General features: G+C 36.4%; 1 protein-coding gene across 10 annotated transcripts in view; it reads right to left on the minus strand.

The window, feature by feature from the left end:
- Positions 1 to 270: 270 nt before the first annotated feature.
- Positions 271 to 12,326, minus strand: part of LOC126354917 (C-terminal-binding protein) — a 189,628-nt gene continuing 177,572 nt past the window's right edge. For 9 of the 10 annotated variants that reach the window (XM_050005003.1, XM_050005002.1, XM_050004999.1 and 6 more), the window contains one exon: positions 271 to 1,925. In XM_050005003.1, coding sequence (XP_049860960.1) covers positions 1,860 to 1,925 — 66 coding nt within the window. In that variant the 3' untranslated portion in view covers positions 271 to 1,859. Of the gene's footprint in view, positions 1,926 to 3,351; positions 3,415 to 12,326 lie in introns of all 10 variants that reach the window. The other variant, XM_050005009.1, reaches the window with a different exon arrangement.

Below are 12,326 nucleotides of genomic sequence, written 5' to 3' on the forward strand. Positions count from 1 at the left end.
TACAACTGTTGGTAAAAGATGAGTATCAAGTATGGAGACGTGTCATTAATTTCTGCATCTCTCGATTTGTAAGCAACTTCTTATTGCTCACAAAAGTTCTCTTTCCCCAGTTCTAAGTGTATGCCTACAGTGTAACAAGTGACATACAATTTGTGTTGCAAAAAGTCAAGGTCACAATGTTTTCAACAGGCAGAGAAATTTTAGTTAGCAACACTGTAAACAGGACAACAACAAAAATTGGGACCAATGATTAAAAAAACAACCTTACGATTTAGAAATAAAGTTAATTATATTTGGGCATATAAGTGATACAAAAATGTCACTAAAATTGCTACAGTTGTGAAACCCCATATTTATTACTACTTGGGCACTAAAATTAGATCGAAATGAATTTAATCTGAAGAGTTATTTCATTCGACTGATATTTACTTTTTATGATGGCTACAAAAACAAATGACAACTCATTTAGTGACAACTCTTAAATACTTAAGTGGCACTATTCAAAATCTGGTAATTTCACAAATTGGAACTAAACAGCACTTTTGAATTTTTCACAGTATTCACATGCACAACTTTTAAATGTGGGGTTTCAGAAATGGTTTAATATGATTCACAACTGATCTATCTTAAAACAAAACAAAAAAACTGTATTCTAAAAATTCATGTACTTTTTACCAATATCCAAATGAACAAAAGCAGTATTGCACAGTTTCCACATGCAATAAAATCCTTATTTCAGCATTTTGGTAATAAATTTGGTTCTCTACACCACAGAATTCGTCAAAAGTATTTAACAAACATTATTGAGAGACCTAGACTATTTTTTATAAACACTCGAACACTGAAACCATGAGAAGTATAGTGTTGCCTTTTACTCAACAGCAGCTGATGTGTGAACAGTTATCAAAAACAGATGCATCGTTTTATTACCTGACAACACAAATGTGAGAAGAACAAAATGTACATTTGCAAATATAAATGCAGAAACTATACATACATGAGAAAATCTTTACACTTTTGGTTCCAATTGCCATACTACTGCATCTGTCTTCGATAATAATGCTTCATGGAGGCAATGCTGAATAAGCATGTCTTCATTCTTATTTAACAGAAAGTAGATGAAGTGGAGCATCTCAAGAACAATTTCTTCAAATCATTAAAAAATGTGCCTCCTCAAAATGAATGTTGTTCATTTAGAACTAAAACTGAATTATTACAATAAAAATCAATTATTTCTATCTTATCACTCTTACTACTATTTCTCAGAGAACTTCTCATCTTAATTTTACACTAAGTGATGTGTCAGAATCCCTCTTTATCACTGTCCAACACAGACATCGCAATTTGTACATATATCAAATTGCACTGTCCAAACACGACAAACAATTAGAATGATTTACAGATTTAATATCTGAAACTGCAGAAACAATACTGTGTTGTATTCCTTATGTAGAAAATGCGAACTTATTTAAGTTTTCCAGTGCTGGAACACCCAGGTAGCAGAAAATGGAGGAACACCAGGGCTACATCTGTATGTCTAACATTCAACCCTTTCCTACAAGTCACAGATCAAAAGTCTGGCCACTTTTTGTTCACCAGTTTCTTCCACTCACACACACTCAGAATAAAGAACATGCTGTATCACCAGTAGATATGAAGATGTGAATGTTAATATGGCTCCTGTAAACTCTTCATTCTTCTGAAGGCGATATTGTGCAGGAGATGGGAAAAATCGTTAACTTCTGGTTTTTCCTTAAACATTCAATTACAAAAATCAACAAAGACATGAATTTTTTCCTCCTCGTAGGATAAGTTTCTCCTTTGCTGGGCCTGTGGGAGCATTTTCAGGGTGTACCCTGTTAATGCACTTCTGACGGCTCTGGCTTCTGCGAATGGTGGTTAGATGGGTCTGGTGTATTCAGAGGCTGGAAAGAAAAAGTGAATTCACTGAACAACAAGTGCTGAGTCAAGAAAAAATAAACAAAAATATATCAAGTAATTATGTAACACTTTATATTTGAAATGTATTAAATCTTGTGTGTGCCCTAACGTTCGGAAAACACACACACACACACACACACACACACACACACACACACACACACACACACACACACACACACACACACACACACACAAATTTTAGATAGACATCTTAACATCATCTCCCATTATGCAAACAGAAAACAGGTTCTCAGCTAAATCCATCTTTTAGTTCACCAGTCTCTGGGTCTATAATATTCCCAAATTGTCATATATGAAGCCAAGTAGCAATATCTATTCCTTAATGACATCCCCATTTTAAATTGATCTGTTTGGAACAGTTTAGTCTCTGTTGAAGTTTAGATGGATTTTAAAAACTTTTGGAATAAGTAAAACTTGACAAGAAACAAATCTGGATCCAAATGTGCATGAAAGTCTTGTCTTACAGCAATCATCTTGTAAAAGCAAAACTACTGACAACTACTATGTGTAGAATCAGAATTCTTTCGGCATGAACAATAAAACAATCATATCCAACTGACTTTCACTTATATGCCTGTGGGCTAATGGAAGAGAAAAAACAGATACAGGTAAGATACTTCACAAAATACATTATTATTATTATTATTATTATTATTAAACATGACGAACAACAAAATACATGATAATGTATCAACAATGCACTGAAATACAATTTTGTTTCCATGCAATGTTGTACTGCCCCATTCCCTACTGTTAATAGTGCACTTCACTATCAGAACACATGTAATACATCAGGAAAAAGATACATTAAAACATATTAAGTGCAAACATTAAGTTTTGTATGTAAGTGTATATAAAGCAATATGTAGTGATGTGTGTTCGAACAACAATGTACGACTTAACCAATTTTATGACAGCACCACCATTTATTCTGAAACCCACTGTTTTCAATGCAATTGTTAGTCACACACTGTACTGCCTTCAGGGCAATGACATCAGAGCTGGTAGAGAAAAAAGTGTAAACCATTACCAACTATTCCCAGAACTCTGAAATCTTCATGATGTGTGGTTTCAATAGATTGAGACACACAAGTTTTGAATGGAGAGAAGGACATGATACATGTGTGGATGAAAACAAAGAGCAAACATTCTACTCAAGTATCAAAACACAATTGATGCTATCACAAGAACAGCCATCTAAAGGTTAAGACTCCACAGTCACTATCAAAGGTGCTAAAGAAATTTATTGAGGAGCCCCTTTCTTTCCAAGTTAATTCCCATTCCCCATACCTCAGTACTTAAAACTCCACAGCCACATAAAACTAAAATCAAGTACACTGGTGTGAGGAGACCCCCATGTGACAATCAAAAATGGTTTCAACTTACCAAGAGTGTGCTTGTGGGAAGCGATTTGTTACGTTATCATCGGTCCTCATTTTTTTGATGGAACTGTAAATGGAGAAACTTGCTTCAATTTCATGGGAGATGGTTTGGCCAGATAATTTTGTCAGATATTTCTGATTTGCATACAATTTGGCAAAGTTAAGGCTCTTAATCCCATTACAACACTCCAGTATTAATAAAAGCCAAGATATGTGGTAGATAGTTGCCACACAACTGGTCAGTATGGTATCTATGTTATGAAATAAGGCAGTGAAGAATTAAGTTTAGTTGCATATATGCGAAACTATGATGATGGATAGAGTTATTAACATAAATTTCATATGAGAATTGCTACAAAATGAAAGATATCCTACTTATGGAAAATACTTAATGGTTCCAACGACTGAGGAACTGATTACCTTCCTCACAACTGAACCTACCTCAATGAACAAAATTTTATTGTTTTCAATTGATAGAAAAACCTGAAATAATGTTAATTATGTCAGCAGGTGTGTAGGTGTGTGTGTGTGTGTGTGTGTGTGTGTGTGTGTGTGTGTGTGTGTGTGTGTGTGTGTGTTTGTGTTTGTGTGTGTGTGTGTGTTTTGGCGTGCGCACACGCCTAGGAAATAAAAGCATAAAAAGATTTGTATGATATTACTGCTGTATTGGTAAAGCATTGTTAGGTTTCTTGCATAATACTCAGACACTTTTTACAGACAAATTATATAAAGTGTGTATATATACATTTCCGCCACATGTTACGACAATTGGTTGAAGTATGAAACTTACATATTTAACCCTTGAAATGTCCTCCACCCAAGAAGAATTATCACTGAAACAGCAAGGAGTATCACATGCTGTGCTGCCATAAGTAGTAGAGCCAAGGTGTTTATATTTTGTGAAGTTGACAATGTTTAAAAAGTTGTGGGAGGATAAGCTGTGTAGCATTCAAATTATATTCTGTAATACACAAGTTCTATTTTCCATTCTGGTAGTAAATAGTGCCTTGAAATACAGGGTGTAGTACAAATAGTTCCAGAACTTTAAACATAGATAACACAAAAATGCAAAACAACATTCACAAATTTAATGCACAATTTGAAAGGGTAGTGTCTACCATTTACATCACATACACAAAGCTTCGAGAATCTTATCATCCAGACAATGGCCCTCCTTTTCTATTCACATTTGAAGTCACTTTGCAAGTTCAACATGACCCTCTTTGTCATATCTTGTGATACTACCCCCAATTTCATGATGGATGGCAGCTTCCACGTCATGTGACGTTCACAGCTTACGACAAGAGACATGCACCTTGAAGTATCCCCACAGAAAAAAGTAACAGGAGGGAAGACTGGGGGAATGGGTTGCCAACTGAACATCGCCTAGGAGGCCTATGAGTGCCTTGACTGGGTGTGCAGCAGAACCATCTTGTTTTAATCACACAGCAGGATTCTCTAGGTCAACGAGCGTCTGCTGCAGGAAGATGCGTAACAGTTATATGGAACGATCGGATGTTAACATCACAGTTCTGTCTTCTTAGAAGTATGAGCCTACAATTCTGAAACCAGTGACAGCACAGCAAACACTAAAATGATCACTGTACTATGTAGAGAGGATTGGTTGTGGTGCAGTACCAAAAATTTTATTTACTGGCATAGCCCGAGAGAGAAAGTGTGCTTTACCAATAGCCAGCAGACTGCTGTCAGTTGAAATGACTTCTATGATAGTCTCACAACGAGCTGTGCGACTGGCCCAATATCTTTCACCGAGTTCTTGTGTTCCCACTATTTTGTACGGATGGTGCAACTACTATTCTATTTGAAAAATTCTCCTTATGGTATGGTTTGAGAGTCTCATAGCAACTGTACGCCTATAGACTGAATGTTGCAGAGATTGGAAAAGGCAAATTTCACTGCACCAATGTTCTGACACTAACAGGCCTACCTGTGACATCGTTTAACACTCTAACCCACTATTCTAAAATAACTGACCCTCACCAGAATGGTTTCCGATTTGTAACTTTCGAATGTCAACCTAGCCTATAAGGACAATGAAATAAGCAGTAAGTTGCAGTAAAAGAGAGAGAGCATTTTTCGTAAGTTTCAAACATAAATCCTTAATGTTCTTCATTATCATGCTAGTGACTGATTAGTCCAGAGGAGGTAGTTCACATTTTCCAAGATCCCCACCCCACAGATGGGTCACACTAACATATAGAGGGGTCCAGAAAAATGCAGACACTCTCTGCTAGTTAATATCTTTGGAACAAAATGATACACTGCTGCAGTTTTGCTTGGTAGCGTAGCCCATTGTCTTCTCAACACATCTGAGTGTTCGTTTTCCAGTAGATGACAGCGCATTAATGAAGACAGTTAGGCTGTCATTTGAGCAACGTAAGGCCATATTGAAATGGTACTGGAAATACAGGTATAATGGCAGTGGTGTAATGTGCATGGAACTATACCACAAACATGTAGAACAATTTATCATAATTGGTATAAATTTGAAGCCAACAGTACTGTTCCAGATGTGCATAAATAAATGTCTGACCGATGAAAAAGTATCAGTCTAGCTTCCAGCACAGCTGTGTTGAAACATTTCACTAGGCCACCTAAAAAATTTATGAAGCAGGGCTGACATGAAAGCAGGGTAAGGCGAACGAGCATATGACGAATTCTGAAGGCTGAAAAGTGGGTAGTGAACATTCCAAGATCACTGCATGCTACGAATGAGGATGAGGTGGATCGAAGGATGGAGAACTGTGAGAGGTTTTAAGGCATGTTTTGTGAGGATGAACGGTTTGCAGGGATTGTTATCTGGTCTGACAAAGCACAATTCAAACTGTAAACTTCCACAACTATGAGGACTGGGCTCCTAAAAATCCTGACACTTGCATGGACAAACATGTTAATCTACTGGGTGTTTTGTGTGGTCTGCCATAACATGGCTTGACTGGTAGATGCTCGGTTGAAGGTACTTTAACTGGCGAGGTGTATGTTCATATGCTGCGAACGCTGATTTTTCTTGCCATCCGAGAGGTGTTTGGAAATAAAAGACTTTGCTTAAAAACACATGGCACTCTGCCTCATGACCACAGAGATGTCGGAGGCTGCTTGGATGAAAAGCTACCTGGACAATGGATATGTCTAACAGGAGCTGTTGAGTACCGACCACGGTTTCCAGACCTTACACCTCTTGACTTCAAACATGTGGCAGCTTGAAAAATTAGATTAGTTTAGATTAGAAAATAAAGTCCATCAACAGCAGCCAGCTGCAGTGAACAAGCTACAAGAAACCAAGGCATCCTGTACAGCTGTGACACTGGAACTGTAGTTCACTCAACAGTACAGTGGCATTGACATTGTTTGGTTGCTAATGTGGGTCTCTTTAACACAAAAAATAACCTACCCATGCAATAATTTTAACAGCATCTCATTTGTTCTAGTAATATTGAGTATCACAGTGTGTACATTTTTCCGAATCCCTCTACATGTGATGTATATAGCAAACACTACTCTTTCAGAACTGTGCATTAAAATTTGTGAATGTCAATGTGTCTGTGGTGTCTAATACCAACTCAGACATGTTGACGTCATGAAACATTTTCTCTAAGCTCACTATCATCTCATTTAATCTACAGGCAATGTATATTGTGTATGGGCAGCTGGTATTATCGATTTTGTCATCTACAGAAAACTGATCAATGGCCTAACAATCTGCACATTTCCACATATTGTTGGGTTTGTGATGTTGTGGTCAGACACAATATTTCACTTTCAATTTCTTTTCTTGAAGGAAGTGTTGATTTTATAGTCACTGATGCACAAAACTGAGATTTAAACTAAACAACATTGATTTATTTGAGTTTAAGAGTAACATAACATCAAAAGAGTTAACAGCCAACCATGTATTCAAAACCTTTACGCAGGGAAGCATAAAAGTAATTTTAATATTCATTTCTGAATGATTGCTTTTCAAATTGATTACAACTGATTATGATGTATTTAAATAATAATAGCTAGCAAAACATGAATAATCAAGATGACATTTTTAAATGCATGACTTGTGGAATATTAAATTGCCAGCACCTTATTTCATTTCAATAAATGAAATGAATGTTAGGAGTGGCAAGTTCAATTATTTGTAACATCCTTTATGTTGTGAGGCGAGAAGTTGAGGGGAGGGGAGGGAGGGGAAAGGGGCAGGGGCAGGATACGGGTTGGGATGGAGGATGTAACGGAATTGGCTACTACTTGCCAACTAATATCTATTGAACTCTATCCAAACCGGCAAACCAGAATATGAGGAGACACCTTTCTGAATGAGTTCATTATGAGAGTGATTTGCCTTAGAAAGTACCAGTGGTACTGTACACATTGTACTATGAATATGAAGTAAAATGAAAGAGTCATACGTAATCAAAACAGTTTGTCCATGAAAGCTGCTACAGACTTCAGTTTTCTGCCATACAATATTTCAGTTGCAGGAAAGCGTGTGTGGGTAATGAGATTAATGGATTAGAATAATGTATGGATGAAGTCAACATACTTTTATTTATTTATGTAACTGGTGACTACTGTATGGTGCCCCATTAATTACTACTGAATCAATATGAACAACAACCCAGCTCATACCTGTGGGACACTGAATCAGAACCTTAGATTGAGTTGCACCTTCAATGGCAATTGCCAGTATATCAACATTTCTTCCAAAGCACCCCAACTAATGACCCAGTATATTTCTTACCTTTACGAACTATTCTGTCAATATTTTGAAACAGGGTTGGTCTAATTGAGAAATACAAGATTCCAACAAGGTGGAAAAACTTACTTCCCCTCAAAGTTTAAGATTTCAAAATAATAAGACACTATGCATTTACTGTTATAACAGTCATCTAGTACACACACACACACACACACACACACACACACACACACACACACACACACACACACACAATGCAGGACAATCAATGATGGAGGAAATATAATGGGTATAGGTACTGACACCACCTATTCATCTCCATTATGTACTAACGGCGAACAACCAATTTCCAGGAATGTTTCACTGTCTAACATCCTGCACTCCACTTGTCTAAGATGCTCCTAAACTGCCAAATATCAGTAGAAAGTCTTACAACACAGAACATATATACTTGCCATACAAGTATTTCATGTCATTAAACATTAGAAACTTGTAGAAATATGTATTAACTAATGTGAGCTACTCTACTTTCTCAGCAGACATGCTAAAAATTTATATTTTAACAATGGGTTGCTGTTGCTACATCACTGTTTCCTAACACTTCGCAGGTGGTGTTGCAGACATTCCAGTTTTATTACAACTTACCTGCCATTAAACCCTCACATATTCTTTCATATAAATGAGGTGTAACTTAGAAAAGTAAAAGCTGCATGAAGTCCAAAGCACTTGAAAAAATGAGCTGCTAGATATTCTAATACAGAAGAAAGAGTGAATAGTGCATTCAAAATATTGTGACACGCAAGTTTCAACAGTGCTATTTCAAGTTTCAACAGTGCTATTCCCACTATGTATGAACGGATCACAGGTGTTGTCCACACCTACAATTACTGAACAGTCCCCCTACGGAACTTCAAATGGAAAAGTTTTCAACAGTGTTATGCAACCGAAAGATTAAACAACCTTGCACCAACGGTCTTCCTGACTGGATTTTAAAACTCCCTTCCCGGCCATTTGGTGGTTGCACAAAGTTTGAGAATTGGCAATACACACGAGCTTTTTAACAATCCAACCAGAAATATTATATAGGGGGAAAAAATCTGTGTTTGTATTTCCTATACTGAGGAGGGTATGCACACATACAACAAGAATGTATGCAATTCACATCAGACAATAAATTACAGGCTAATGGTATATTATCTGTGTAAATCACATCATCCTTTTACGAAAATTTAAAGTATTATGCTGTATTATAAAATGACAAAAGGTAATGCTGATCTTATCCCTGAATGGAAACAGAGGCTGTCTATTAAGTCGTCAGCTGTCGAACTGGATACTAAATGCATGTGGTCACAGAAGGCTTCATTTTAAAGCCCTTACTTTTTCTCACTATATTAAAATTTCATTAGTAACATTATCACGTGCCAAATTAGTTTTGTTTGCAGTTGATAAAAATATTGCAACAACAATCAAACCAAGTATAGTTGTAGAAAGAGCAGTTAAGAAATTATTCATGTACATGTTTATCTCTGAAGAGAGTCACCATATGCAGTTCAGAACACTGAAGATGTTTCCTTCCCGTGTATGTACACAATACACAGACAAGCAAGTAAGAGAGATTATAGAATATCATTTTTAAGATTTCAACTTGATGATAAATTTGTGAGCAGCTTACAACAGTACTGGAGGACACCTAAACAAATCTTTATTCACAATGGCATAGTTACATATAGGTGTTACAAAAAATAAAAAAGGCTGGCTTAGTTCATTTATGGCCCTCCCATGATGTCCTACTCTATCACATTTGGGTAACTCATCAAGCCAAGCTAAAGTTTAACAGTCCAAAAAAGTGGAATAGAAATTATTTGTAGAGTGAACTCAGGAAGAAGAGCTTAAAGGATTTATTGTTGGTCATTTCCTTCACCATTGTGTATTAATTTATGTATTATTTATAACAAATAAAGTGATTGTTACATATGAGTTCTATGCATGTTTGTTACAGAAATGTAATGAATTTTCTACTACTTTCTGTTGACACGATGCTGCTACAATAGCCTACAAGATAACAGAATTCTCTTGAGCACTTATGTGAATACACATTTACGCATTTGTGAAAAGTTCAATATTACCTCTTAAATGAAAATGACGCATTTTCTACTTTTTCCACATCCATGACAATCATGGTGACATTCAACATATGAACAGAGGAAGGAACAATTTCATGCATCATCTTGTAAATATGCATTGTGCAAGAACAAAAAGAGGAAGATTAGCATTCAGCATTATTTACGTATGAATGGATAATATGAATATTAAATGCCTCGTTCCACGTCATCATCAAGATCAGTCATACAAATGAACCACAGAATATGAAACTCTTAAACTTCAACATCCTTTATTATCTCCTTGCCATCAACTTATGGAATAAAAAGTTTAACCTGATCTTAATGAACATGTCATTTGGACTTAATACAACAACTGAACATGAAGTTTACCACTTCTCTGCAGTAAGAGGAAATGTGTATCCTGTGAAAACAACAAAAACACATTCTCCAGTGTGTGCCCACGTATTCCTCAGTGTAATTTGGAAAGTTGCTTGTGTCACTGAAGTATGCTTCCAATTTAATGCAGTACAATCTCGATATTTTGGGTCTCAGAAATACAAGCTTCCCATGAATCCAAGCCTATTGAACCACTCACTTCCCTTCATTGTATCTGTGTAAATGAAACCAGGCATATGCTACCCCTAGACTTTAATTGTTCACACAAGCAAACATTTTGTTGAAAGTGGTGTTTTAGGTTTGCCACTGTCAGTGAAGTATGGTGTTATGTTTTGTTTTCTTTGTTCACTGTGTTTTATTTTACAACTTCTAAAAGTGAGAGCTATAACAAATAAAAGGAAATTTGCACCTTTGAATGTTAAGTTAGAAGCATTGCAACAACATGACAAAGAAGAACAATGAAAATCTTGCTCTCTGATATGGTGTTGGCAAAGTTACTTTTGACATCTGGCAAAGAAACCAACTTACAAATGGAACAGTTGTCTTCAAGGAAATGAACCATAGAATCTCTTAACCAAAATACTATACAGAAGTCAGAGTCTCAAAGAAAAAGTGAGAAGCTGTTCATGTGGTTTACACAATGAAGACAGGAGGGGCCTCAAATTTCTTGCTGATGAAAGCCTTGCTTTCTTTTCTTTTAGAAACCAGCTGCAGGCTGAAGTTGACAGTTTTTGTTACTAGTATGCACTGCCTAGCAAATGAAAGAAGATAAATGGAGAGTGCCAAACTTCATGCGCATGGAGAAAAACTTTCTGGTAACGAAGGTCATTGAGAATTTACTATGAAGTTTTTTTTTTTTTTTTTTTTTTTTTAAAAAAGAAAATTTATGTAGTGAATAAACTCACAACAGTGACAAAACTGATTTAAATTTCAAAATGTTGTTAGGAAAAGCACTTTCTTCTTATGAAAAAATACTTGTTCCTGGATACAAAAAAAAAAAATGTAAGGAATTGCTCACAGTTACGGCAGCTAAAATGCAACTGGCTACCATAACACAATCACACTGGCTGTGATTGGGAAGTCTTATCAGCTCTACTGGTTATCTACATGCGCCAAAATAATGTCTGGTTGTACCAGGAAATCTTCAAGATCTGGTCTTTGAACTCTCATTTATATTGGAGGGCAAGATGTTCTTAACACTCTCTGTACCAGGCCTATTTTATGTACCCACCCCTAGAAACCAGGAAATTTTGCCAATATTTAAAAAAATCACTGCATCATATCCACTTTTTCGATTGTGGCGAATCTAGTACCATTCAGAAGCTGCACTTTTCTACTTTAATTCTGTGCAGAACAAACTACTCTGGAATGCACAGAGTTAAGATGGTGGTTGTGGTTGTCTCCAGTCCATGCGGCTCTCCATGCTACGCAATACTGTGCTAGCTTCTTCGTCTCCCAGTACCTACTACAACCTACATCCTTCTGAATCTGCTTACTGTACTTATCTCTTTGTCTCCCTGTACGATTTTTACCCTCCACACTACCCTCCAATACTAAATTGGTGATCCCTTGATGCCTCAGAACATGTCCTACCAACTGATCCCTTCTTTCACTCAAGTTGTGCCACAAATTTCTCTTCTCCCTAATTCTATTCAGTACCTCCTCATTAGTTATGTGATCTACCCATCTAATCTTCATCATTCTTCTGTAGCACCATATTTCGAAATCTTCTATTCTCTTCTTTTCTTGTCTTCTCAGCTTTAAGGTACAGTT

The sequence above is a fragment of the Schistocerca gregaria genome, chromosome 3 (genome assembly GCF_023897955.1).
Source record: "Schistocerca gregaria isolate iqSchGreg1 chromosome 3, iqSchGreg1.2, whole genome shotgun sequence".
In the NCBI taxonomy this organism is placed as follows: Eukaryota; Metazoa; Arthropoda; class Insecta; order Orthoptera; family Acrididae; genus Schistocerca; species Schistocerca gregaria.